Source organism: Lepisma saccharinum, chromosome 21 (assembly GCF_977018435.1).
Source record: "Lepisma saccharinum chromosome 21, izLepSacc3.1, whole genome shotgun sequence".
Taxonomy (NCBI): Eukaryota; Metazoa; Arthropoda; class Insecta; order Zygentoma; family Lepismatidae; genus Lepisma; species Lepisma saccharinum.
Window position 1 is genome coordinate 57,750,803 of NC_139249.1, and position 27,388 is coordinate 57,778,190.

The following is a 27,388-nucleotide window of genomic DNA, read 5'->3' on the forward strand; positions in this document are numbered from 1 at the left end:
TACTGTGCATAAAGTGGATTTTAAAACTCCAACTGCTTCACTCTTGCTCGGTTTTAGTACAAGACATGTTTAGAAATTTGATTGATTGATTGATTGAGTTGGTGTTTAAGTACACTTTGTGCACAGTGAGGCTAATCGGGACTGAATCTACAGTTTAAAGTGGGATTCAAACCACTATATGCCTCCACCGGGAATCGAACCCGGAACCCCTTCATTACAAGGCGACGATGCTACCACTGTGCCATCGGAGAGGCCAAAAATTTGAAAAGAACAGCTTGTTGAAGGGAGGCCAATGACATACATGAAAAATTGGAAGATTTTTTCCAAGGAAATGCAAGCAAGGTATTTTCCCACGGGATGGGAGGGAATATGTTTCAGAAAATTGATAAGACACATTTGACTTTTTACCCAATAAAAAAAAATTGAAAATTAAGAATTCTATTTACAACCTTTCTACCTGCATATTTAAATTCGATCACGATCGGACGATTTTTTAAATTTTTTGGATTTCTTGTTTGGAAAACGCAAAAAACAGCACTTTTTTTTATTCTCAAGACGACTAAAAATCGAATCATACTCGAAAAAGAATTGGTTACTATAGCTTAATACAGAATTGAAACAGTCAAATTTTGATGTAACTCGTTTTTATGTAGGTCTACTGATTAATTTTTAATTGGAGTCCAAAACTCGAGTATACATAATTTTTGATCCGACAGTAGGCAGACAACAAAAACGGTGTATCAACAACGCAAAGGATAACACAAAGCACCTGACACTGAGCTATAGGCACTTATCGACAAACACAGACTACGTGAAACATAAGAAGAAACAATTCTTAACAACAATGCTGACAAAAGAAAGAAAATGGCGGCTTGCCTTTATAAACTGCCGACAGTACAGGAAAGAAATCGGCGATCGGTGTTTACCTGTTGTAAACAATAACAGCGGTCTCACTTTAGAACGTAACATTCGGCGGTGAATATGACATGAGATAGCATGGCACTCTAAGAGTTGTTGTTGTTGAGTTGGTATTTTAAGTCCACTTTATGCACAGTAACGCTAATCGGGACTGGACCTACAGTTTAAAGTGTGCCTCCACCGGAGATGGCACTCTTAAGAGTTGGTGTTATTGGTTGAAAAATGTGTGCGGAAGAAAATTAAAAGGTACGCAAACACTTCTTCGCACCCCCCCCCCCCCCCGGCACTGACAAAGAAAGGGTAGTTCAGAGTTGCCAAGCGTCTGGTCTGAACGTCTGACCACTCTCTCCCCTTAAACAGGACAGGGAGGGGGAGGCGGGCGGCGTTTTCGTTTGGTTCGTTTTTTTTTTCAAGGGTAGCAAATAACTCATTGCAGTTCATTCCATCAATACTTGCGTCAGTAACATCTCTATAAGCAAAGGACAATTTGATCAGATCTCAATGTTTTCGTACTTCATTACGTACTCCATTAATTAAAGTAATTATTATTAATATTATTAATATTAATATACATATTCAAACTTGCAAGCAAAAATGTAATTTCAATCAAGTTCAATGTAAGATTGTTTTTAAGTACACTTTATGCCTAGAAAGGGTAATCGGGATTGAACCTACAGTTTAAAGTGGGATCGGAACCACAATTGCCCATGGGCGTCCGGAAGGGGGGCAAGGGGGAGCCGTGCCCCCCCCCCCTGGAAAATGAAAGTCAACTAAAAATATGTATTTCACACATATAATTTCATTTTAGCCGCAATAATATGTGTTAATTATTGTATGAACACCATAAATTCAAATTAAAGCAATGTTTTTTAGGGAACAACACAATTTTGGGGGGAAATTTGCCTTCGTTTGCCCCCCCTGGAAAAAAATACCTTCCTTGCCCCTCCCTGGAAAAAATCCTGCGGACGTCCATGCAATTGCCTCAACCGGGTAACGAACTCTGGACCCCTTGATTACACTACTTCCTGGAGAGAGAGATTCCAAAATGGCAAACCTAGGTTTCTCAATGGGTTAACACTTGTATTGTAACTGTGAATAGTACAGGGTATAGTGAATATGAGAATCGCCTTGTAAACTGGCGATATGCAGTGGAGGTGCACTATACACTGGTTTGGTTTGATTTGGTGTTTTAAGTCCACTTTATGCACAGTAAGGCTAATCGGGACTGGACCTACAGTTTAAAGTGAGATCCGAACCACTATGTGCCTCCACCGGGTATCAAACCCGGGACCCCTTGATTACAAGGCAACGACTGCGCCATCGGGGAGGCCCTATACACTGGTTCGAATATTATATTATATAATATGTAATATATAATATATTACATCTTGTATATTATATTAATAACTTACTTTCTGTCCCCCAAAATCTGGGGGAGAGGTTAGTTCAGTGTAATACGACGCCAGGGTTTCCGGGATTGAATCCCGGCCTGGGCATGACGTGTCCCTTCCTAAATTTCTTCTAAACACCACACATCCGCACCGTTGCGGTTAAATAAAATGGCAGAAAAGCGCTTCCTAATAAAATTATTGAACACTGTGAAAAAGTAATTCACGGACTGTAACTTCTTTCTTAAAATGTGTCAGTCATATTTCTGTCTAATTTCGTTGATTTTAAAAACAATTTTAAAAATATATATTTTTTAAAATTTATCAAGTGCTTATTTTTATTACAAAGCGAAATGAAATAGAATGTGTATGGATGAATGAGAAAAGAATCTGATTCCAATATTTCAACTGATTTCACAGTCGAATAATCATTACTGACTGAGGGAGCGTAGGGCGGCAGTTGCCCCCCCCCCCCCCCCACTTTTAGCCACTTTTGATCCGATACTATGCTAAAGCTTATCTATAAAGGAAAAGTAAAGTTCCTTTGCCCAACCCAGTTTTGGAACCCAATCGCCGCCACTGTCGACAGCACGCCTTGCAACACACACCACGATCCTGAGCCCAAAGGAAATTTCCCCTCCTGGCGACCTTTAGTTTTCTTTGTTAGGCTGTGAAGTCAAAATGGAGACTTGCTACTCCTTGCCACAGGCCTGTCTTTCATCCCTCACTCATGTATATGCCAGTGGGCGATGCACTGACCATACGTAGGGGACGATTCGTTGCTGCCACTCGAGAAGAGGGAAAACATGTGCCATATACTAAGTTAAATACAATTGAGTCGCCGTAGTTTTCTGGTTTTCGATATCATAGTCTGCTCCAATTGTTCTCACGGTGCAACTGGCGTAAGCAGGATTTTTGTTCTGGAGGGGCTGAAATTGTAAAGGTGTATAGTATATAGCTTTGTTCTAGAATTGTGGGATACCGAATAAAATATATAGGCTATCGTACATTTTGAACTTTTCACTCTATTAAAATTGTACTCGAAGACAGAAATGGTTATCGGGTGTCATTTTAACTTTAAGGGAGGTTTGCGTTTACATCTTTCCTTTCTTTGAGTTCTTAACAAATTTTCATCTAAAAATTTGGATTTTCTTAAAATTTCTGGAGGGCAGTAGCCCCATCAGCTCCCCCCTGCATACGCCAGTGCAAGGTGCTATGCCCCACAGGAAATCGAAACCTTTATTGCTCGCACAAAATCATGCGTGTAGTGTCGTTTCAGTGTGAAATCCCCATCTAACGTGCTTCTTGAAAACAAAAATTTTGAACTGAAGCAACACAAGATGCATTTGTAGCTTGGACTGGACTATGTTCTCAATACGGTGCATCGTGTCACCTGTTTCTGTTGTTCCCGCATACGCAATGAATCTTTTGCATTAGATTGAAGGGTCTCGTGTCGCTTGTCGCTTGGGTGTGAAATCACCATGTCGCTCGGGCCGTGCATCAAATTGACTTGGTCTGTTCACTTGTGCACGGTGTATGTGTTGCTTTAGTGAGCTTTTACATGTCTCTCGAACTGGGCTCTTCTCTCATTGAGAGATTTCACATTGAAGAGACATGTAGTGCTTGAGAATCTCACCAGTCGAACTCAGTCTTCTGGGGCTACCGCTAAGGTGTGAAACGTTGATATTGATTGACTAGTTCCGAAGCGACATGTGTTGTGTGTCGCTTTGGTCTGAAAGCTGCTTGGCATCTCCGTGTTGCTTGTCGCCTGTAACTTTCAGACCGAAACGTCAATTTCACTCCAAACAGCAAGTGCAAATGACATATGTCGATTGGAAACGCGTCAATCCACAGCAACGTTTCATAACGTAGCGGCAGGCATAATAGGGCTCAGAAACTTGCGTTGGATTGGCGAAATCCTCAAGCAACACATGTCGCCTGTAAGTTCGGTGTGAATTCTACCTTAGTTTAGAGACATGTATTACGAAAAATATTGAAATGTTAGTGAAGAACCTATTCTTATTAATGTTTAACTACGTATTTTGCCATTTTTGAACATATGCATCTGCATTCTAGTGACGAAAGAAACATTTTAAGGGTGGAAGGTATTTCGGGAAGGAGATTAAAGTCGTACTCTTAAATACGTCACTGTCACCACAGAGGAGGAGCAAATTTTTAACGAGTGGAGTAGACGGAGAAAACGAATAGTTAAACCATAATTAAGAACGTAAAAATGTATGTTGTTTTTGTACTATATTGTCCTGTATCTGGCTTTTGTGTTTTAGTCAGATTAATCATTTCCAGTATTCTAGCATAGGAACTCTGGTTGAATATTTTGTTAATTAATACAAGAAGAAATCCTACTAGTTTGCTTTCTTGATGAGGAAATACACAAGCATTTCCTACAATATTCTTTGCTCGCTCACACGCGTCCTCCGGCAGATTGCTACAATTCTTCGTTGATATATATATTTTCCGAGAAATACGAGACATAATTGCCCAAGCTCAAACCGATATATTAAATATGGCTACTATCACACAACGAACCCTCTCAGAACGCAATCGTGAAGCGCCGTTAACATTTCCCATGTAGGCAATGATGTAGCAACGCTGCATTCTCCAGCGTTGCAACTTATGCAGCACTGCGAACAATGCAACGTTCACAGCCGTCAGTGAAAAATGCTGAGTCATGTAAGTTGAGGGGGAGATCCGACAACGCTGTTCTCTACAACCGCAGGCCCCACCCCCTACGATCTTCCTCGCTCCGCCTTGACGTCACCGCTGATGTAGTTCCGCAATTTTTCACACACTGCAGATGTCTCTGGCATCGCACAAACGACACACACGTTGTGTGTAGGTGATAAGCACAGAGCCCCGTTGAGAGGAACCGATAAACACCTGATACACACGTACAGGCACAATGCCCCGAAAAGAGGAACCAGAAAAATGCACTGTTTTGTAGCATAACTCCGAGTACAATTGTCGGACATTGTTCTATCTTTTATCAAAATATAGATCTTGGTCCCCTTCGTCGATTAATTCCACGACATTAAATTTTCCTATGCCCGTTCGGCCATAATATTAAATAATGTGCTCTCTCGTTCCGAGGAACCACCAAAATTACCTCGCAATGAAAAAGTCCCTCTTAATGCTGGTAATTTTTCTGATCTTGTTCCTCCTAATGACGGGTATACCAGCGCGCACGCGCGCGCACACACACACACACACACACACACACACACATATATATATATGAACAGGCATAAATACAAATTACAGCCACAAATTTGTCAACATTTGCAGGAAAATATCGCAAACAACTTCATTAAAAATTGCTTCTTCAAATTCTATCGGAACATTTTGCGAACAAAGCAACACCATTCTCACGGCGATCCAGTGCGCACCTCTCATCACAAGTGAGCAAAAATCATCAGCATATTAATAATGGAAAATAAATTCTCAAAAATTGTAGAAACTTGTCACGAACAGATGCTAGCAGTTTCTGCTCACTACCTATAACATGTATAACCAAAAGGCATAAATACAAATCATGCACACGGGGATATTCAATGTTTGCACGAAAACATTATAAACAACTTCATTCAAAATTGCTTCCACGATGTAAAATATTTACTCTCAGGTGTTTCTACCTTCTTCTTTATATGCTTGTATATATTTGTTATAATCACTTCTCTTGTAGTCTAAGGATATTACAAGCATAAAAACACAGCTTTTTGTAGTGACGTTTCGGGAGAACACACGCTCCCTTCATCAGACATTTATTTTTCATTTCATTTTAGTTTGATTAAATACATAGTTATAACAATTATACCCAGTCGTGCCATAAGTTCTGTCCCCCATTCCAGTAGGTGTAAATAACACAAAATGTTGTAGTACACTAAATCCTTTATTGCCAAGTGTACATTAGGGACACAGGAACAAAACAAAACATTCAAAGTGGCCTCCTTTGGCCTGCACACACATCTTTAATCGCTGAGGCCACGCGTCAATCACGGCACGCACCACATCTTGGGGTATGGAAGCGGCTGCTTTCACTAAATCGGCCTTAAACGACTCAATATTGCGGTACTAAATCGGCCTTAAATGACTAAATATTGCGGTGAGATTTCTGGCAGGCCTTCTCCTCTAAGTAGTCCCAAAGGCGGTAGTCCAGTGGGTTGAGATCTGGGCTTTCAGAGGACCAATCCTCTGCAGCTATGAAGTTGGGAACATTGTTGGCCAACCACTGCTGGTTCATCTTCGCCCTGTGTGCTGGCATGGAGTCTTGCTGGAATGTCCAATCTTCACCAGAAAAGAGTGTGTGATTCAATGGTTTAACTACCTTCTCCAAAACATCGTTCTGGTAATTTGCAGCCTTGGTCTTGACTTCCTGTTCGCAAAAGTGCAGCTGGGTGACACCGTCGTACGACATGCCCCACCAAACCATGACTGAAGTTGGGTGGTGGCCTCGTTGGACCCTAGGAAGTTTGTCAGCAGCTTCCCGAGAACAGTGGGGAAAAAATCCTGTCATTTTGCTGGTTGAATTTTTCTTGTACGGTGAAAATTTTTTCATCGGTCAAAAGGATTCGCCTGTGTTTCCCGTCCGCGTACCGCTGGAGTAACCTCTTGGCTCTTGTGGTTCGTATCTTCTTCAGAGCAGATGTCAGCAGTTGTCCTGTGGTTCTTCTGTAAGCCCCAAGTTTAAGGTCCTCTTTGATGATGTGGGACATCGTCCTCTTCGGTATATCCATCTCCTGTGCCATAAGTTTCTGTTTTCGAAGAGGATTTCAACGAATTCGAGCAGCTACGGCTTTCACAGCTGCTGGCGTTCGTGAAGTGCACGGACGGCCACTTCTAGCTCTGTCATCGATAGAGGAGATGCCGTTGAACCGGTTGATGCACCGATACACACATTTTTGCGTAATTTGTAATGGCTTTAGAAGATTGAAAATCTCCACCGGTGACTTGTTGCACTTATGCAACGCGATCACAGCAATCTGATTCTCCTTGCTGCCCCACTCCATGTTAACTGGACAAGTGAACACCACAAACTAGGGACTGGTTTACGCTACAGGATGCGCACGACCTATTGTAAACACAGCCGGTGGCGGACGTCGGTCGAATGGGCCGTGTGGAGCTCGTGCACTTAGGGACAGAACTTATGGCACGACTAGGTATAGCAATATGAGCAATGTATGCAAAGGAGCGTGTGTCCTCCTGAAACGTCACAACGATAACTGTGTTTTTATGCTTGAAATAACAGTAGACTACAAGAGAAATAATTCTACAATGGAAGCAATGCATACATACAAGGAAAACGTATTAGGCTCAGTCAATAAATAACGAGGCCGAGGACATTTCACAGTCCTAACGTAACGAACATCAGAAGTATTGTCTGCCACTGTTTAGGCATTTATCCCATTGTGATACCCATTGCAAAATAGCATGCTCGTAGAACTTTTTTGGCTGCTGTTGGAACCAATTGTGCACGTACTCCTTGACGTCATCATCCAATTGAAACCATTGTCCCCGCAGTGCTTTTTTGAGCTCACCAAAGATGTGGAAGTCACACAGGGACAGATCTGGACTATAGAGGTGGTATGGCTCAGGACTTCCCACTTGAATTCTTTCAGACATTCCTTTGTTGCTTTAGCTGTGTGTGGTTTAGCATTGTTGTGCAATAGGACGACACCACGAGAAAGATGACCAGGACGTTTCGATTTGATTACCTTCCTGAGCTTCATTAATGTTTCACAATACCACTGGGCATTGACCGTAGCTCCATGCTCCAGGAAGTCGACGAGGAGCGGTCCTTTGCAATCGAAGAACGAAGCATGACCTTGCCGGTACTAGTGTGGAGGATCTTGAACTCTTTTGATGGACGGGAATCTGCGTGCTTCCACTGACAACTTTGCCGTTTCAACTCAGGCTCAAGGTGGTGGCACAGACTTTCATCGCTGGTAAAAATTGCTGAGAGGAAATCATCCCCACCGTCGTTCTAACGCTGCAGCGATTAAAGAGAAATGTCCATGCGACAGGCCTCTTGTTCCGGTGTCAATTGATGCGGGACCCATTGAGCACACACTTTACGGAATGACTGGACATGGCCGCTGCTCCTTTAGCAGCCATTGCGCATACCTTGCCAGACATGTAACGCGATCTAGCAGGAAAACATGCGACAGTTTCGTCACACCTACACCTCCATTCTGGCCCCATCGACCCATTTCTAACTACCATAGTTTTGGTGTAATATCCTCTGCCTCGTTATTTATTGACTGAGCCTTATATAGGTTAGGCAGCCAGGTTTGGATATCTTTGGCAACAATAATTTTTAAAAGAACATGTATAAAAGTGAAATTACTGCTTCTCATGATGTTTCACCTTCTATCGGAATGTTTTGCATTGTCAAGCAAACAGGCACTATTTTGGCGGTGATTGATGCATGTAGGAGCTATGTCATTAGTATTTGTCCTGCTAGGAAATAATGGTAAATAACTTCCGGGACCAGTTTGGAACACTTTAACTTAGAGAAGAGAAGGGGGGGAGGACGCTTGTGTGAATTGGTAACTCCTTCAACCTTTATTGCCTACAACTAAGAAAGATTTTTCTTGAACTGGAATTGTATTGTATGTTACATTCAAGATACAATTTTTTGTAGCATTTTTCCATCAAAACCAGGGTCACATTATACATTCGTAAATACGTAAGTATGGTTAAAAGTACTCTCTTTCTTTCTGTATACCTAATTTTACCATTTTAATTATCTTTCAATAATACGTCTTTCTCAGTTATAAGTTTTCCCCTTCTGTCCTTCATAAAATGATTTCACTGCATAAAAGAAATGCTAGTATGACTATGTGTGCTCTAGTTACAAACTTCATGTATGTTCAGTACTCTTAGTCAAATGTCAAAAGTCTGAAGTCATACATTAGGAGAATTGAAAGAAAATATCAGGAGAGAAATTAAAGCAATTTCGGAAGAGGATCTGATGCGTGTTAGTTAAAATTTCCTTAAAAAATGACATAAATCTGTAGTAGCAGGACGACAACATTTGCAACAACTCTTGTAACAAGATACGCGCTCATTTTAATTGTAACTGTCAATGTAATTGTATGAGTTCATTTCATTACATAGCTAGTGGATCCAGTTACATGAATATCACATCCAGTTTGCCAGCTTTCTGGGATGCTAGCCTCTGCTCCACTGCCACCTCAGCCATGAAAGGCACTGTAGAAGCAATCTACGGAATGTTCCAAAATATATATTGCTAGAGATGCTTCATATTCAATGCTTCACAACAGTTGCACACACTTTTCAAACAACCTACAGAGGGCCATCTCTTAGTGATGCTCAACTTCACTGAAGTTTGAAGTATTTGTTTTATAGTCCACTTTATGCACAGATAGGATAATTGGGACTGGACCTACAGTTTAGTGGGATATGAATGAATGAATGAATTTGAAATTTTGGGTGCGTCAGAACTTAGGCTATTTTGCACCAGTCACATTATACCATATTAGTTATTAGTTATTTAGTTATTACCATAACTAAAATATAACTAACAGATACGAGCATATATATTTTGCTTTTGAAAAGAATACAAAATGTGAAATAAGACATTGTAATGTTAATTACACAGGGGAACAAAAAAAAAGATTTTATTTTTTGGCATAAAGTTTAATAACAGTTTCAGCACACAAAACAGCTGTGATTGCCAATTGTATGATCGGTTCAGTTGAATTGACTGCAGTTACAAAAATAAACACACCATGGAAAATGTAGGAGGTAAAATTACTTCACGCTTTTCTCGGTAATATCAAAATTTGATAATGGGTTGAAATTCCCATTAAGAAACTTATTTATTTTTTTGTAAATTGTTGCTAGGCAACTTATGAAGCATTGCTAGGCAATATATCTCTTAATGTTGAATTTTGTAGTATAACTAAGCAAAATGCATTTAATGTGAATACATTGGAAATATGATTTCCTCACGTAGTAAGTGTTTCAATAACCCAAATGTTTTTTGCTATATATGTGGAATATATTGTCTACCATCACAGAGAAGAAATATCACGGATGTAGTGAGAGATTTGTATCAGGCTTATTTTGCCAAAAATCTGGGACAACAGAATAAAAAAATGGGTCCTACATATAGTTTGCAAAACTTGTTTGGAATCACTTCGTTATTGGGGCCAAGGTGGACGAAAGGGACTCAAATTTGGAGTGCCCATGACATGGAGTGAACCAAACAATCATGTTAATGATTGCTATTTTTGTGCTGTGAATGTTAAAGGCATGAATAGATTCAAAAAGCGTAATTGGGTGTACCCTAATGTAGAGTCAGCAAAGCCGCCAATACTGCACAGTGAAAAATTACCTTTACCAGTATGTACCTTTTCGCAAAATATCAACGATGATGTTGAGATATCTAGTGCTAGTGACAATAAAAACGAAAGTGATTTTCAAGGATGTAGTTCTACACCGCAAGCATTCTCCCAAAGCGAACTGAATGATTTGATTCATGACCTAAATTTGTCAAAAAAATCATCTGAGATTCTAGCATTGCAACTAAGAGAAAAACATTGTCTTCAGCCTGGTGTTACTGTAACATCATATAGAACAAGAGAACACAATATTCTTCCTTACTTTAGCGAAGACAGTGATCTTGTGTATTGTAACAATATTCCTGAGTTTTTGCTGCTGTTAGGTCTATCAACATATCGCCCAGAAAATTGGCGTTTATTTCTGGACAGATCTAAAAGAAGTTTGAAATGTGTTTTACTACACAATGGTAATAAACATCCTTCAGTTCCTATCGGACACTCAAAACAAAGCTTAAGGAAGAATACCAAAACATAAAAATGGTTTTAGAAACAATTAAAAATGTTGAACATAAGTGGCTCGTGTGTGTGGATTTGAAGATGGTGAATTTTTTACTAGGACAGCAAAGTGGGTACACAAAACATCCCTGTTTCCTATGTTTGTGGGATAGTCGTGCTAGAGAAAAGCATTGGACGATAAAAGTTTGGCCATCAAGGGAAAATATTACAGTGGGAAAAGCTAATATCATTCATGAACCACTGATTGATAGGGACAAAATCATCCTTCCGCCACTGCATATTAAACTTGGGTTGATAAAACAGTTTGTCAAGGCCTTACATACAAGTGATGATTGTTTGAAATATATATGCCACACTTTTCAGGACTAAGTATTGAAAAATTGAAGGCAGGAATCTTTGATGGACCACAAATTTGTACACTTATAAATGATGCCAATTTTACAACTTACATGTCTTACATCGAATGTGAGGCCTGGCTGAGCTTTGTGTCCGTCGTCAAAAACTTTTTGGGGAATCACAGAGCAAAAAACTACCGCGATATAGTTGGAAATATGTTGAAAAATTTTGAGAAATTGGGAGTTAATATGAGTGTGAAGATGCATTTTCTACATAGCCACATTGACAGATTCCCTGAGAACCTTGGTGATTTTAGTGAAGAACAGGGAGAAAGGTTCCATCAGGATATAAGGATAATGGAAGAAAGGTACCAGGGACGGTGGGATCGTGTGACTGACCCAAAGATGTTCATTTATTTCATTTATTATTTATTGTTTAATTTTGTGTTTAACATGCATTATGATATTTAGGTTGTTATCAATTACTATTTTGTTATGTTCCAAAACGTTGTTGAATTAATAAGATGTATAATTAATTATTGATAATGTGAAATTGCGATGTATAAATTTCTATACTTATTTTGAGCCTAGTAACGAAAAACAAAAGACAGTAGATCAATAACTGATAAAATATATAGAAATGTTAAATAATGACGTCCGAGTTTCATTGAAGTTATCAAAATCCTAATTGCAATTTCGAAAAGTGAATACTAGGATGCTTCGTTGAAGTTCAAGTAAAAGGCTTGCTTCAATAATTTGGCGCCTACAGCCAGGATTCAAGAAGAAAAGGACAATCTTCTGATGCGTGGTTTGAGGTTTGCGCAATGGTTGTTACAGAATTTTAAAATTATATTTTGTCTTCGAGTTGCAATTTGTTGAACATGTTGTGAAGGCAAAATTGGCGACCCTAAATATTTTATTTATGTTTATTATTATTCTGTGCAGTCGTGGCAGATAAAACTAAAGAAACTAAGTCTAGACATTCAAGCAGGCTAAAGTCTAATGTTGCATATGAAGGAACCTACTTAAATAGTAGTAATTCTCACGATGGGGACATTTGTGATGTACAGTCAGGTAAGATTGAAGGAGTGGCGTGTTGTGATAAACTTGATAATGACCTGAGGTATGTGCAATGTTTTGATTGTCATTTGTGGTATCATGTTTCATGTTTGAAGCTTTCCATCACACATTGGACAATTTATTCTACCACTAAGGAAAAATATTGTTGTAACAAATGTGATTCCAGTTACGATCCTTACCAATTGCCAGTGTATTTGAAAAGTATAAATCCTAATTTAAATGACATACTAAACAGCATTAGAAGCATACAATTAGCTGTTGTAAGTTCTAATCAGGAACTTAAGACTCAGTTTGAACAGTCTAATCAGGAACTTAAACAGTCTAATCAGGAACTTAAGACTCAGTTTGAACAGTCTAACCAAGAACTTAAGCAGTCTAATCAAGAACTTAGGACTCAGTTTGAGCAGTCTAATCAAGAACTTAGGACTCAGTTTGAGCAGTCTAATAAAGAACTTAGGACTCAGTTTGAACAGTCTAACCAAGAACTTAGATCAGAATTAAATCTGTCTAATGAAAATATTCAGGTTAAACTCGACGTTATATCTTTAAAACAAGCTGAATTATCTAGTGCACATACACAGTTATCTTCACAGATTGATGTTAAATTTGACGCAGTTAATCATGATATTACTGCATTATCCCCACACCCCCTATACGCCTTCATGGCATGGTGCTAAGCACAGGGGAACACTTTACCTTTTACCTTTAATCATGATATTAGTCATGTTAACAATGGGCTCAATATTTTAATGTCTGAATTTAAGGACAAAATAGATGCGGTTAGTACGGCGTGTTTACAATCAACTACACGTCTTGAATCTGTATTAGATAATGAATGTAGTAATGTTGATGTCAAACTATCTGAATTTGAAAATGTGCAATTATCATTGAAAGAACACGTTCTTGATTATGATCAACGTTTAGATAATCTCAATTCAAATTGTAATGACTGCACTGCTAATATAGTTGATCTTATATCTAGAGTCACTATTTTAGAAAGTAAAAGCGATGTTAATGCTGATGTACATAAGCATATTTCTGATTGTACAGAAAAGTTCCAACAGTTTAATTCCCGAATTGAAGGTATGGAACAAGGTAACAAAAACCTTCAATCTGATGGCAAATATTTAACAGCCAAAGTTAATTCTAATGCTCGTAATTCTGTTGTTACAAATAGTAAAAGTAGAACAAAATCAATTGTTCTGGATAATACAGAATCTAATACATGTCACAATGGAAGATCCAAGCGTGATGTTGGACTCAGTACTTCGTCTAGTGACATATCAGATGATTCTTCTAGAACAGTTTCTGGTAAGAAGAATATTATAAACACTAGTGCACGTAAACATGTCCATTGGAAGCACAAGTATAATAAATCTGTAAGACCTAGCTCTGAAGAAACTTTCGTAAAGAAATTTAGATGTGACGACACAGAAGGTTCATTCCAAAAACGAGAGTTAGATGCTGAGAAATATAACTACACTGATGCTTGCTATCAACTGTTTGGTACAAATGCACATCCTACTTCTAGTTCTGTGTTTACATCTAATAATGACAATGTTAGTAATGTAGATAATAATCCACATTGTCATCTGGATCAAAGCGTTAATTCTCCTTGAATGTGGTGTGATTTTAACCCACAAATATCAGAACCTAACCCACAAAATGATTGTGTTAGTAATATCTATCGTGATGCAAGTGTACCATGTTCAGTTTCGAACAATCAGGATGATCCTCATTCTTCTGTAAATGGTTCGAGATTGCATAACTGTAGTAACACAGGGTTAAACGGAGCAACTCATATTTGCTATAATCGACAGTATAGTTTGAGAGGAAGAAGTGATCATCCTATAACTAGAAATACGTGCAATGGAGAAGGAAATGCAAGAAGTGGACGTTTAAAATTAAGTAAATTATCTCAATTGCCTAAGTTCTCGGGAAAGATAGAGCAACAATCAGCAAGAGAATATATTGAACAGCTGGATAACATATTAAATGTTGTAGGAGTGCCAACAGAAATGAAACTGCAAAGTATTCAACAATGCTTCATTGGAAGAGCTGGTTATTGGTTTCGGACTCATAAATATTATTTTAATTCTTATGATCAGTTTGTACAAGAATTCATTAATCAGTTTGCTTCTTCGGAAGTTATCCAATCACAACTCTCCGTATTGAGGAATCGCAAATACGATCCCAGTGTACATGGCAGTTTAGAGACTTTTGCTTTAAAAACTCACTCCAGTTATTGTAATTTGGTTGAAAATCCTCAAGATATAGATGTTGTGCAGTTAATACTTAGCCAATTACCTGATAATATTGCCAATCACATTACTTGTCACGAAATTCGTTCAGTAGATCAACTAACTAGCATGTTAAGAAGAATAGATGTAATAAAATTTAGTAGAAAGGGGCTTGTTGTTCTTCCTAATGAAGACAACAAACGTGAAAATATTCCAAAGATTTTTAAGAACTCTGAACAAAATAGAGGCAAGTTAAATGTGCGGCAAGTTAATGTTCGACGTTCGAAGACCACTAGTGTTTGTACTCAGACTTCAACTAGTAGTGAGTTAGAAGCCAATGCTGTTATCAATCAAGGTTACGAAAATCGGCAGGGAAACAATCTTCGAGGTCGATATTTCAACAATTTTAGGTGAACCTCTAATAATTATGGACATCATGGAAATTTTACTGCACGAAACAATTATAATGGCTTGAGATCTAGAAACGGAGGACAATTCCGAAATAATTACATGCAAGATAATTATCGTTCAGCTACAGGACAATTTAATGATGAAAATTTGCTCAATCAATCGCGATTCTATTACAGGAATGAAAATCGCAGTGCTAATAATAATACAATGCCATATCAGAGTTTTCCTGCAAATTCTAATTCATTAAATTATCAACCTGAAGCAGCAGGTTTAGTATCACAAGCTAATTCTGATTCTACAAGAATGGCAAATCGTGAACAAAATACTTCGCAAATAAATCAAGTACAAGGTTCTTTACCTTTAACGCAAGTTCCCGTGAAATGTTAAATTAAAAGGTTGGGATGATTTACTTCAAGCACGTTGTTTTTTTTGTACAAGGGCAAAGTTTTGCTTAAAACAACATCAAGAAATGTATTTATTAATTATTTTCACTTTAATTCAAAGAAAGGTGGAATATTTTAATCTATGCATATTCAATGTAACTGATGATGTTGGAACTTCTTTTTATTGCTACGAGAATTGTTGCTGCATGAAAGTAAGAATGAGAATGTACATTCTGTTTCTGCGCGATATTGTTTAAGAATTTGTTCAGAGAATAATATACTCTGCATATAAATAATTGATTTATGCCAATGTGTTGTATCTAGTGGGAATGAGAAATCCACTAGATTACGTATGGTTATTATTTTATTTGGGAATTGATGTGTCTACAAAGTACATGAATAAATGTAGACAATACTTTTATGAAAGGCCATGGATGCCCTGACGATGTGATGATTATCTTCGTCTAACAAGTTTATGTGTGCGCAAATAAGTATGATATTTGAAGAAATAGTCGCAGCATTATGTTATTACTTGCTACTCAGTTGACAACTTGATGTATTTGTTCAAGGAAATAAGTAATTATGTAGCTATATATGAATAATTACGGAGTTTCCAACTGAGATAGTGAATTGGAAGATTTGAAGAACAGAAGATCTAAGTGCATATGTAGTATATATTGACTGTCCTGTATTAGCTACATCTATAAATTACTATTGCTGAAGAAATTATCCAAGATTTAGTGAAGAAGTGAAGTAAGAAGGTTTGAAGATTTTGAGTGTTACATCGGACAATGAGAAGCTATAAATACAATTTCAGATGTAATAATTTATGTTCATGATTGTTTCCATTCAAGAATATTGTCTTTGGTTTAATGTACTGAATGCATGCAAATAAAACAAAATGAAGAATATGTCAGTCAAGTTTGATTCACGGAGATCATAGTGAACTGAATTAATATTGTTTGAAAAAAATATAATTTATGTTGTAATTTAAAAATGCAATGTTCACAAGTTTGTAACTAAATGTAAAATTTTCGATATATTTACAGAACTTAAATAAGTCGAAAATTTTCACCCGGAAAGGGTGCGTATTGTGACTGATCCAAAGATGTTCATTTATTTCATTTATTATTTATTGTCTAATTTTGTGTTTAACATGCATTATGATATTTAGGTTGTTATCAATTACTATTTTGTTATGTTCCAAAACGTTGTTGAATTAATAAGATGTATAATTAATTATTGATAACGTGAAATTGCGATGTATAAATTTCTATACTTATTTTGAGCATAGCAACGAAAAATAAAAGACAGTAGATCAATAAGTGATAAAATATATAGAAATGTTAAATAATGACGTCCGAGTTTCATTGAAGTTATCAAAATCCTAATTGCAATTTCGAAAAGTGAATACTAGGATGCTTCGTTGAAGTTCAAGTAAAAGGCTTGCTTCAATCGCCATATGATGGCCAACTACTGTTGGAGCTTACAGAAGGATTGTCCTAAAAAGCAATACAGCAGGAAATCATATAGAAAACATTTCACATAGTTTGTTACTTCATTGTGTACATATTTTCTTAATTATTATGATCATAGGCCTATATAAATTTATTTTTATAATAACGATTGTAATCACAAAAAGAAATAGTAAATTGTTGTTGGAAGTTCATTTATATGTAGAGTGCATCAGACATAAATTTGCCGTTGCGTAGATACCAATTTTCGTTTCGTCTCCCTCTCTCTTAGTATCACGTGTTCTACCCTGCTCGAAAACCTTCGCTATTGTTGCCATATTGTCATTCCATTCCTGGACACACTCGCGCAAACATCATTGAAAACAATTGAATAGCGCTCCAGCTCGCGGTTCACACCGTTCGGCAGGGACGGTAATGTGGCAATATAGCATGGCGTAGTGGTTGCTTCTTTTATGCAGTGCATGTTCATTGGCTAGCTAGTAACTAGTGTTGCCAACTGTAATAATGAAGCACTATTTCTGTCACGGAAGGGGAAAGGCAGGTAAAATGACGGTGAGTTTTGTTGGATTGGAAGCACCATATTTTTATTTTATACTAAGTATTTTACCGGTTTGACGTTGTGTATGTGTATTGCGTGTGCGTTTGTTAATTAATGTTAAATTCCATAATGCCTCCAGTTCTGTCAAAGTTGAAATCAAAAAACTTGCATAGCCAAGCTCGGGAAATTCTAAGCAACGTGCACGAGTTCATGAAGGAGGAAGCCAGTGAAGGTGTTAGCATCCCAATACAGCATTTTCGCAAGAGAGCAGCGGCTACGACTGGAGTTCCTGAACGAACAATCAGGGCTATCATGAATGAAAGACAATCTCTTGAGATGTCAGAAGGCCCCTCCACATCATTCCACACTCCCGGGAAAGAACGACAAAGACCAGCGACCAAATCGTCAGTGGACGCTTTCGATGAAAACGTTATCCGTAGGCGCATATACGACTACGCTCTGCGTGAAAATGAAGTGCCGACATTGAAAAAATTGCATGTCAAATTACAGGCGGACATACATTTTGTGGGAAGTCAAGAGAGTTTGCGACGTTTGCTGCGAAAGATGGGATTTAGGTGGAGGAAGAGGAGGCTGTCATTTTTGCTGCTTAATGCGATGCATATTGTTTTCTGTGTTAAAATTGCCATGCTTTGATGGGTGACCAAGTTCATAGCAGGGCCGGCGAAAGGGGAGGGCGAACCGTGCCACCAGCCAGGGTGGCAAAATTTGAAGAGAAGATAAAATAAGCCTATTGAAAACTGTGGTCGAGCGAGATATTCTTTTGCGCTTAATAGTATTGAAATAGCATAAGAAGTCTCATTATTTATTTTATATTTTGATGTTTTACTTAGGAATATATTGATTTTCAATTTCCCGTTGCTGCGTAACAGGGCGGGAGGGTTCGAAATGAAGCGGCATCTACCGCCACCGCCCAGGGAGGCAAAATGACTAGCGCCAGCCCTGGTTCATAGCAAAAGAAAAAGCCGTGCAGCTTATCGTCTAGTGGCAGTATATGTACTTGTTATTGTTGTGGAAGCCGGCATCGTTTGTAAATGTAGAACAAAGGCAACCGACTTTCGCCGATCACAGAGGAAATAATAATACTGCTTGAGGAGGAGTGTTGTGGTCCAATTGTCGCGGTTTAACACGTTGGCATGTTGTTATCTGCCGTTGCAGTTCCGTACCAGTGTATACGGGTTTTGGGAGTGAACAGTTAGAACGCCACCAGTGCATTAATGCAATGAAAAATAATATTTTTTTTTATTTTGTTTGAAATCACTCAAATAAGGAATCGTATGAAGAAGTCTTCTTTGCAGCATTTTTGGTAATTTTACATATGTGTTAGTTCATATTTTGTGAATTTTTAGTCCATATGTATGTAGCTACATACAAAGCCACTTGTTAGTACATATTAATCCTAGTCCTGGTATAATGCATGACGTTTAAAACTCAACATTAGATAGATTTGAATTCTCTAATTTCCTTGTTGTACGTAACAGCTGTGCATCGGCGCACTGCAGCGATTTTTCTATCTGCTCCATTAGCAACACTGCTTCTTTAGTTCTGTTGCGCATCGCACGGCAGAAATATCTGTGCTGGACTATATGTCTTATGTTTCCGCCATTTTGGTTTAGTTGCATTTATTTCATAAATTAGAGCCAATTCAGCCAATTCAGGAAATATATTATTATATTATTATTCAGCAGCATGAAATCGCCCTAAATTAGCTATCAAACACTGTGCCGCAATTTCACTGTTCCCCAGTGTTATTATGTTTCTGAAAGGTGGGAGGTGTATTTTCCTACCATGTTTTGTCACGAAATGATGCGAAATGAACTGTAAAATGCAAAATACAACTAAATATAGTTCATTTACATATGTGACACTTTCTGAAGTTTGAATTATCCTGCAAGTTATGCAATTCATGGAAAATTGATTAATTCTGCTGTAAATATCTGACAAGCAAGAATGGGACCCTTAATACTCTGGTAACTACATAAATGTGCTATAAGATGGGTTATGTTCATTATGTAATAAGTGCAGCTTTTAAATCAAATTTTGGATTATGTTCACAATTTTAAAACCAAAATGTCATTTTATATACCACTTTTGATCCGTATTTTTCACCGCTGTAACACCGAAACTTTATTTTATTTATCGCTTCTTGAACTTGAAATTTACTCTGTTTTTGTACCATTTTAAAAAAAAAAAAATATATATATATATTTACCAAAAATATATTGGCCATAGGTCCAGATGTCAGAGCCTCGTTAGCCTGCAAAATGCTGTCCAGGGTGTACTATGTGGTCGTGAGGTTGACAACTATGTGGAAGTGTCACCCCTTAAAGTGGGATATGAACCACTATGCGGCACAAATTTTTTTTTAAAAAAAATACAAATACAAAACTGTTCTAGCTGACGGTGAATAACACATGAATGCTGTTTTCTCTTGCACAGACATACCTTCCATTTTGCTATCAAAAAAAATTTGAAGAATTTGGTATACAGTCCTCCTGTCTCCCTGCGAAAGTGACTGGCAATGCACTTCCTGGAATATGGACTGTAGGAGGTGGGCTGGTAGATTTAAAGGAAGACGTGACATGGATGCCTGAAAGAAAAGAAAAAAAGGGGCTTTAGAGAGGAAGCTTTCTTAATCCCTTTTTTTAGCAATGATTAATAACAACTAGAGTTGGAAGTGGTCGAAAAAAAAACTGGCTTTTGGGGGGGGGAAGTTTTTCGCAGCTTTTTTTGGTTGGGCTTTTTTCAGCTTTTTTCACAAAAGTGTCTGAAATCAATGAAAATACATGGTTTTTGTTTATCTTCCTACTGTAAAATAAACACTCATTTCAAAATATAAAATACAATTTACAATATGAAATTCGTAGCTAGACATGAACATTTTCAAGAAAGCTGGCTTTTTTGAATGGGTGGTTCTTTCCAAGTGTTATCTTCATATTTCAGTAGGCTTATTGAATATATCTATGTGAATTTTTTATACAAACATATACATGAAGCAAAAAAGAAAATACTGTTCTACCTTTTGAAAATCTCGTATCAAATCTCTTTACGTCAAATTTTGTGTTCAGTAAAATATGTATATTTGTATTCTGGCTTTCCAGTACATAATGTATAATTTGGTTAAATGGCAGCTAAACCTGGTCACACAGCAACTAGTGATGTATTTTGGCTGCTTGTTGCAAAATTCTCAACCTTTGTCAGACCACAGTAGAGTAATTTTATTTCTTACAAGTCGATGCCCTGATCCCAAAAATTTCACTCAAATACATTTCTGATCTTTAAAGTTTATATGGAAATTAATGTGCACCCTTCATTAATATTAATATGCACCCAGGGGTTGAAGACTTATTTAAATCTAATTTTATGGGCAGTGATATCATCATTGCCTTGTAATCAAGGGGTCCCGGAATCGAAACCCGCTGGAGACACAAGTGGTTCGGATCCTACTTTAAACTGTAGGTCCAGTCCCAATTAGCCTTACATATTGTGCATAAAGTGGACTTAAATCACAAAATCAAATCAAATCAAATTTTATATTTTACTGCAAGTATATCAAATATGGCATAATCATAGTTCAATTATGTATAGACTTGCGGTCAAATATAAAACTAGATATAAATTAGTCATCAACCCCTGGGTGCAATGGACCTTTTCTGGCCCGGCGGTTGAACAACACTGGCACTAAAACTGAAGCAGAAGCAAATAAGACTGGCCACAAATGGGGGATAAAAATCGTATTTAAGAAATCTCGACTGCACCTACAGATTGAAATGAGATCTGAAGCACTCTGACCACTGAGGATTGAACCTCAGACCCCTTCTTATTACAAGGCAGCATTACTTTATTCCACTCCAGAGGCCCATTCATGATTATAAAAGGAACCATCTATCAAAAAGCCGGCCTTTTTCCAACAACAGTACTTCCAATTCTTTCTCTGTGATTTACAGGCTAAATTAAATCTTAATATCTGATGAAGTAGATAACAATCTTGTTAAGTATAGAGAACATACAGATGGAAGCAACATATGACAGTGGTGGGTGTCACATTGAAGTGACAAGTGACATGGGCCTCTTCAGTCTGCAAGTAAGCATCCACCACACATGCACAAACAAGACCGAGGTGACATGATGTGCACCACTGAAGGAGCTTTCAGACTGAAGTCACAAATGACAAGCGACACAGTCTCCTTCAGTATAAAGCAAAACCTGCATCGTGCATGCAAGAGCAACAGACTAAAGCGGAACGATGCACGCCATTGGAAAAACAGTATAGTCCAAGCAACATGCAAGTGACTTGTTTAGCTCATTGTCGCACTTCGGTTCAAAAAATGAATGGATTACTGAGGGTCTGCTTCCAACTGAAACATGTCACTTGTTGCTTCGGTCTGAAAGTTCCCTGAGAAAACGGTACAGGCCAAGTGATAAGCGACACTTGCAGCTTATGTTGCTTTGGTTCGAAAGGTTGCATTTACTTCCAAAGGTTGGTTTCCAGGAGCCATGTGTCGCTTCCGCCTCAAAGCTCCGTTAAACAGGATATATAAACACGTTCACGTAATTCGTATACTTCTGCATGTGTGTTGTGAACAGTAAAGATTTTTAATTGTTCTGAAACATCGAATATTTTGATATTAAAACATTTTACAATGGTGCGTTTTACTCACTATCAATACAGATAAAAATATATAAATGACTTACGTGAGTGAGTAGAAATGGTTCAAAACGATGTTTCGGAAGTAGTACAGCCTTCCAAAACGTCGTTTTGAACCATTTCTACTCACTCATGTAAGTCATTTATATATTTTTACTTGATATTAAAATTTGTTTCATATTTTATGACATCAACATTTAAATTGAGACATAAACATGTAAAAAGTTGTTTTAAGTACACTTCATGGATAGATGTGCTCATCAGGACTACACGTTTAGTTTTAATCCTAGCTTACCCATGCTGTACAAGAAACTTACATATCAGGGGGTGACTCACAGGCCCACAATTTCTTTATCACTAGAATTCAAGAAACCATTTTATTATTGAATCAATGCTTCCTTTGCTGATTATATATGTGCAGTTATTTACTAATTATAATAATTACAAAAATTACTATCATTAATAAAAAATAATAACCAATTATTGCATGAGTGTCTCCAATAAATTTTATCATTCACTAAAACTCACAAAATCCATAATGATTTTTATTAATGTTTTATGTTTCTAGAGGTGCAATTTATTAAATATAATAATTACAATAATTACCATCATTACCAACCAATTGTACACAGTCACTTGCATGACACATTCAAAGATGGTGCCTGATAAGCACACCTAGTGTATATTGCCTACTATTTACATTACATTTATATTTGTATGAATAAAAGTAATACAGAAATATTGAGAACATCCTAGGGAACAATGTAGTTTATTTTAAAACAGTTGAAAAATCTAAAAAGTAGATGTGGTGGGTCTGCAAGTTCCCTCCCCCTCGGTAAGCTAGGGTTAAATTTGTATCTGAACCACTAACCACTATACAATATGTGTCCACTGGGATAGGACAATATCTGTCTCTTGGCTGCTACATCATGCATTTTTTTTAGCTAGTTGTAAAATATGTCACTACAAACCTGTAAGCTCATAACAGAAACTTTAAGTGAAATTGGTTAGCTGTAATTGGTAAAAAGCCAAAATTTCAGGGTTTTTTTTTCAAAAAAGCTGGCTTTTTATCGGAAAAAGCAGTCCATTTTAAAAAACTGGCTTTTTTGGAACTCTTAATAACAACTAATGTTTTACTTTTCTTCTTCAAACCGGGTAAATGTGTGCTAACTGTCACAAAGAAATGATGTGCATCGATTCAGACCATTGGTTCCCAACCTTTTTCAGTCCGGGACCCATCTTGAAGAATATTAAACTTCATGGGACCCATAAGGTTGGGCACCGGCAGAATTACTTTTACGGGTGTGCACCCAGTTTGTAATCATATATTTGGCTAACGAAGAGTAATCTAAGCCCTCTTCTACTCTTGCTAAAACAAATTGCACACACTTCATTCACTCTAGGAAAGTAAATATGTAACTTTAAAGACTAATTGTCTAATATCTAACTAAACACACATGCTGAAATTCAAAACTTAGCTTTGTTAAGTTTAAAGTAAGCTTTGTAATCCAAGCAGTCTCGATAGCAATGTGAAATGATGACAGTTAAGACCTCTCGGCAACCACATACACACACACAGAGGCAGTCAGAAATATCAAGCGACACCTTAAGTCGACATACATGTGGCGCACAAATAATTAAGAACTCATTGCTGAGACGGAAACCAAAATGACAGATATTAGATTCCCTTGAGAGAGATGTCAGTAAAAAGCAATGGTAGAGCGCGAATAACAGAAATGTCATACAACAAGGGTTGAATTTAAATTGTTAAAACAATATATTTTAGTAATTTAAATGTAATGGGCTTTTAAGACGCAGTTAATAAATGTTCGAGCCTGACTTCGCAACTCACCAAATGTCCCCACTCACCAAATGTCCCCTCAGGACCCAACAGTGGGTTGCACCCCATAGGTTGAGAAACAATGATTTAGACTATTCAATTCTACAATTTCTTAAACCGTTGTGTTTTTTATTACCTTTGGTTAATTGTAACGCACATCACAATGCATGTTGCAACGGTACGCAAATTGATACCGGGGGTTGACCGTGACGGTCGCTACCCATGGATGGATTCCCCACAACATCCTGTTTTGGCTTAATTAGCCTTGATTGAATTTTTTATTGATTTTTTTGTGTTCCATTTTTTCCCCTTTTATTTACTATTTTTCATTTTTATCCGCCCTTCTCCATTACAACCTTTATTTAATTCCTTTTCACATTACATTCTTCTTACTACATATCTATTATTACTTTTACACAACTACTATGCATTACACATATGTCCAACATCCATCATTCCTCGAATAGTTTCAATTTCCTGCATTGATATTTGACACCACTTATCCAGGCCAATAGATCCACCTCCATTATCATCTCCTCCTCTCTTAGAGGGGGGGGGGGGGGCTGGAGTAAAACCGTCCGCTCAAAACCTCCCCGTTCATTTCATTTAGACAATCTAAATGTTCCCCTATCGCCCACACGATGCCATCTAGGTCCTTTAACTTCCACACGACACGTCCCGTCTCCTTCTTCACAATGTCTTGCACAAACATTTGTATGGCTATTTTTAGTCCTGGAGCTAGTTGGGATAGAGATATATACTTTTCAATATTTTCTCTTGTGACATTCACAAACGTGAAAATATGCATCCACACCTCAGGCGGCAGGGCATACATTGCCTCCAGTGTGTCCACTTTTTTTCTCTCGCTTTTCTCCCTTTCCTTTTCCTTTTTGCCAACTTAGTGCCCTTATAGTATGTAGAATAACTCACCCCACTCTTGTAGCTCCCTTTTATAGCTTATGAAAACTTTGCTGTCCCTAGCATATATTTTTTTTCTCACCCCCAATGACTGGAAGCCCACAAGCAGACTTCCACGCCTACATCTCTTGGTCATATGAAATGCAATTTACACCTAGCAACCGCATCAATTTTGCAAATTTACTGATGAGTCTCATTCTCCTTTGTTTCAGACACGAATCGAGGATGCCTTACTTCGGTTGGATTATATTCCTTCTTTCCCTCACCATTCCCCTAACTTTGCCCTTAACGACGTCAGATGACCGCGATTCAATTTTTATTCAATCACTTGGCTTGCACTATGAAAAGAAAGTCTACTGATCCATACTCACCGCAACATATATACCACGCTTAATGTGCATCTAGATGTGAACATTGACATCAAAGACCCCGCCGAGTGCCCTCATGGGTCTCAAATTGCCGCTCAAGTCCATGCAAAAATTGACACTTATTACATGAAATTTCCCAATATTTTCCTTGCCGTTTTGTAGTCGGCAACACGAGACCCCATTGTAGTTTAACTCCAAACATTTCATCTGATGCTCAACCTAGGAATAAATGTTCTTTAATCCTTAATTTACTGAACCTATTTAGCACGGGTATGTCAATTTATAATACTTTCTCTATACATCACCTTCAGTCCTCGGTGCAAACACTCGCCGAAAATCAACATGAGATCTCTGCAGAACTCCTACGTATGAAACAAGATGAACTTTAATGTTTGTAATGAAAAATTTAATGGCCAGGTTCTGCGATTTGTACACAGTGGAGCGTCATATTTTGTCCCTTCTCCAAACAGTTGGAATTTTTGAGCGTGCAGATTTTCTCATAACAATCACGGCTATATTCCAAATTTTGTTCCGATTCGCATAGCTATTTTGCTTTCCCAAACCTCTGTAGATTTACAATCATTGCAATTTTTTTTACGCCTTAGATCAATATTTTCAGCACGTTTACACTCCCATTATGGTAAAATAATGTCTCACATCGTAAACCTTCACATTTTTAGCATACAGTTATTTAAAGTTGATTTAAATTCTTTATTGCTTTTTATTATTAGATTTATATTTTATTTGACATTAGGCCCCAGATTTAGTGATTTTGTACTTTCATTTGAATGGCATACTCTGGGTTATTGTGATTTTAAAGATTGTATTTGAAAACCTTTCCCTGTTCCTTTTTTTTTAATTGGCCACCTCATTCCCATCCTCACCTAATAATGTCTCGTATCTCCATGATGTCTACATCGCATAGCACAGACTTCCTGAGACGCCTTCAACAATGAAATTCTACGTGGCGGTGACCTTCAGCGAGCAACTCCATTTATCATCGCCTCTCAGTTTGTGGAGTCAACAATTTCAGTTTTCACCCGGCATACATAAAGACACCGAGTTTTTCACATTACCTCCTCGAACTCAGAACTTCACTGCGATCATTGGCCGATGGGATTTGTGCTAGCCACCAGAGTACACCTTCAGTTTTCTCCCATTTCTACGCTCCGGCCCTCCAGATGCAGCGGATACATGCCCCCTTTTCCCAAAAGTACTGTCTTTATTTTCACTGGAATTCCAGTCAGAACTACATTCCAGCTCAAAGTGATGCAGTGGATAAACACTTTTCCAGTCATGTGTCCAGAAGAAAACATTGACACCTTTTACCCCATCTTCAGTCTCCTTCGACTTGATTACCATTCAAACACCTGTACGCAGCAAGACCAGCTTTACTTTCATGTACGGTCCCCACCACAAGTGTGTTACCATCTTCGAGTGCAGGCATATGCAACCTGCCAAGCACACCTACTTTAGCTGTTACTTCTACAGCATGGCAGACTTTATGAGACTAGGTGCCTTAGTCCGGTGAACAGCATTCTTTCTTGGATGATTATTTCTACAGTACAGTTAATCCGACTGTTTCTTCCTACTGTTCACCCACCGATCTTCAAGATTTAACCCCCCCCCCCTCATCGAACATCACTCACCCGGGATTTTACATCCAGTGGTACAATCATGAACACTTCTCGTTCCTTAAGCTACAAAAGGACCGATATTCTCACGTGATGATTGGGATGTAAATTGTGACAACCTCATTCCGGTTTTTGCAGTTGCAAATACTTTTTGCACGGACTCCATGGAATGCAGTGGATACTACACGCAAGTGCTTTCGCGCATCTTCAGAACATTCCGGACCTTACATAGGAACTTTTACGCCATACAACAAGGACTGTACAATTCTATTTTTTTTACTAAACAAGATATATACACATATAATGGACATTTGACTTTAATATTCCACTCATTATGTAGTTGTAGTGGACTAA

The 27,388-nt window shown here is 37.8% G+C and overlaps 1 protein-coding gene across 2 annotated transcripts in view; it reads right to left on the minus strand.

The window, feature by feature from the left end:
- The window catches only part of Mms19 (MMS19 nucleotide excision repair protein), a 316,830-nt gene that overhangs the window by 256,750 nt on the left and 32,692 nt on the right, over positions 1-27,388 (minus strand). For both annotated transcript variants that reach the window (XM_083142473.1, XM_083142472.1), the window contains exon 3: positions 20,072-20,216. In XM_083142473.1, coding sequence (XP_082998599.1) covers positions 20,072-20,216 — 145 coding nt within the window. The remainder of the gene's footprint in view (positions 1-20,071; positions 20,217-27,388) is intronic.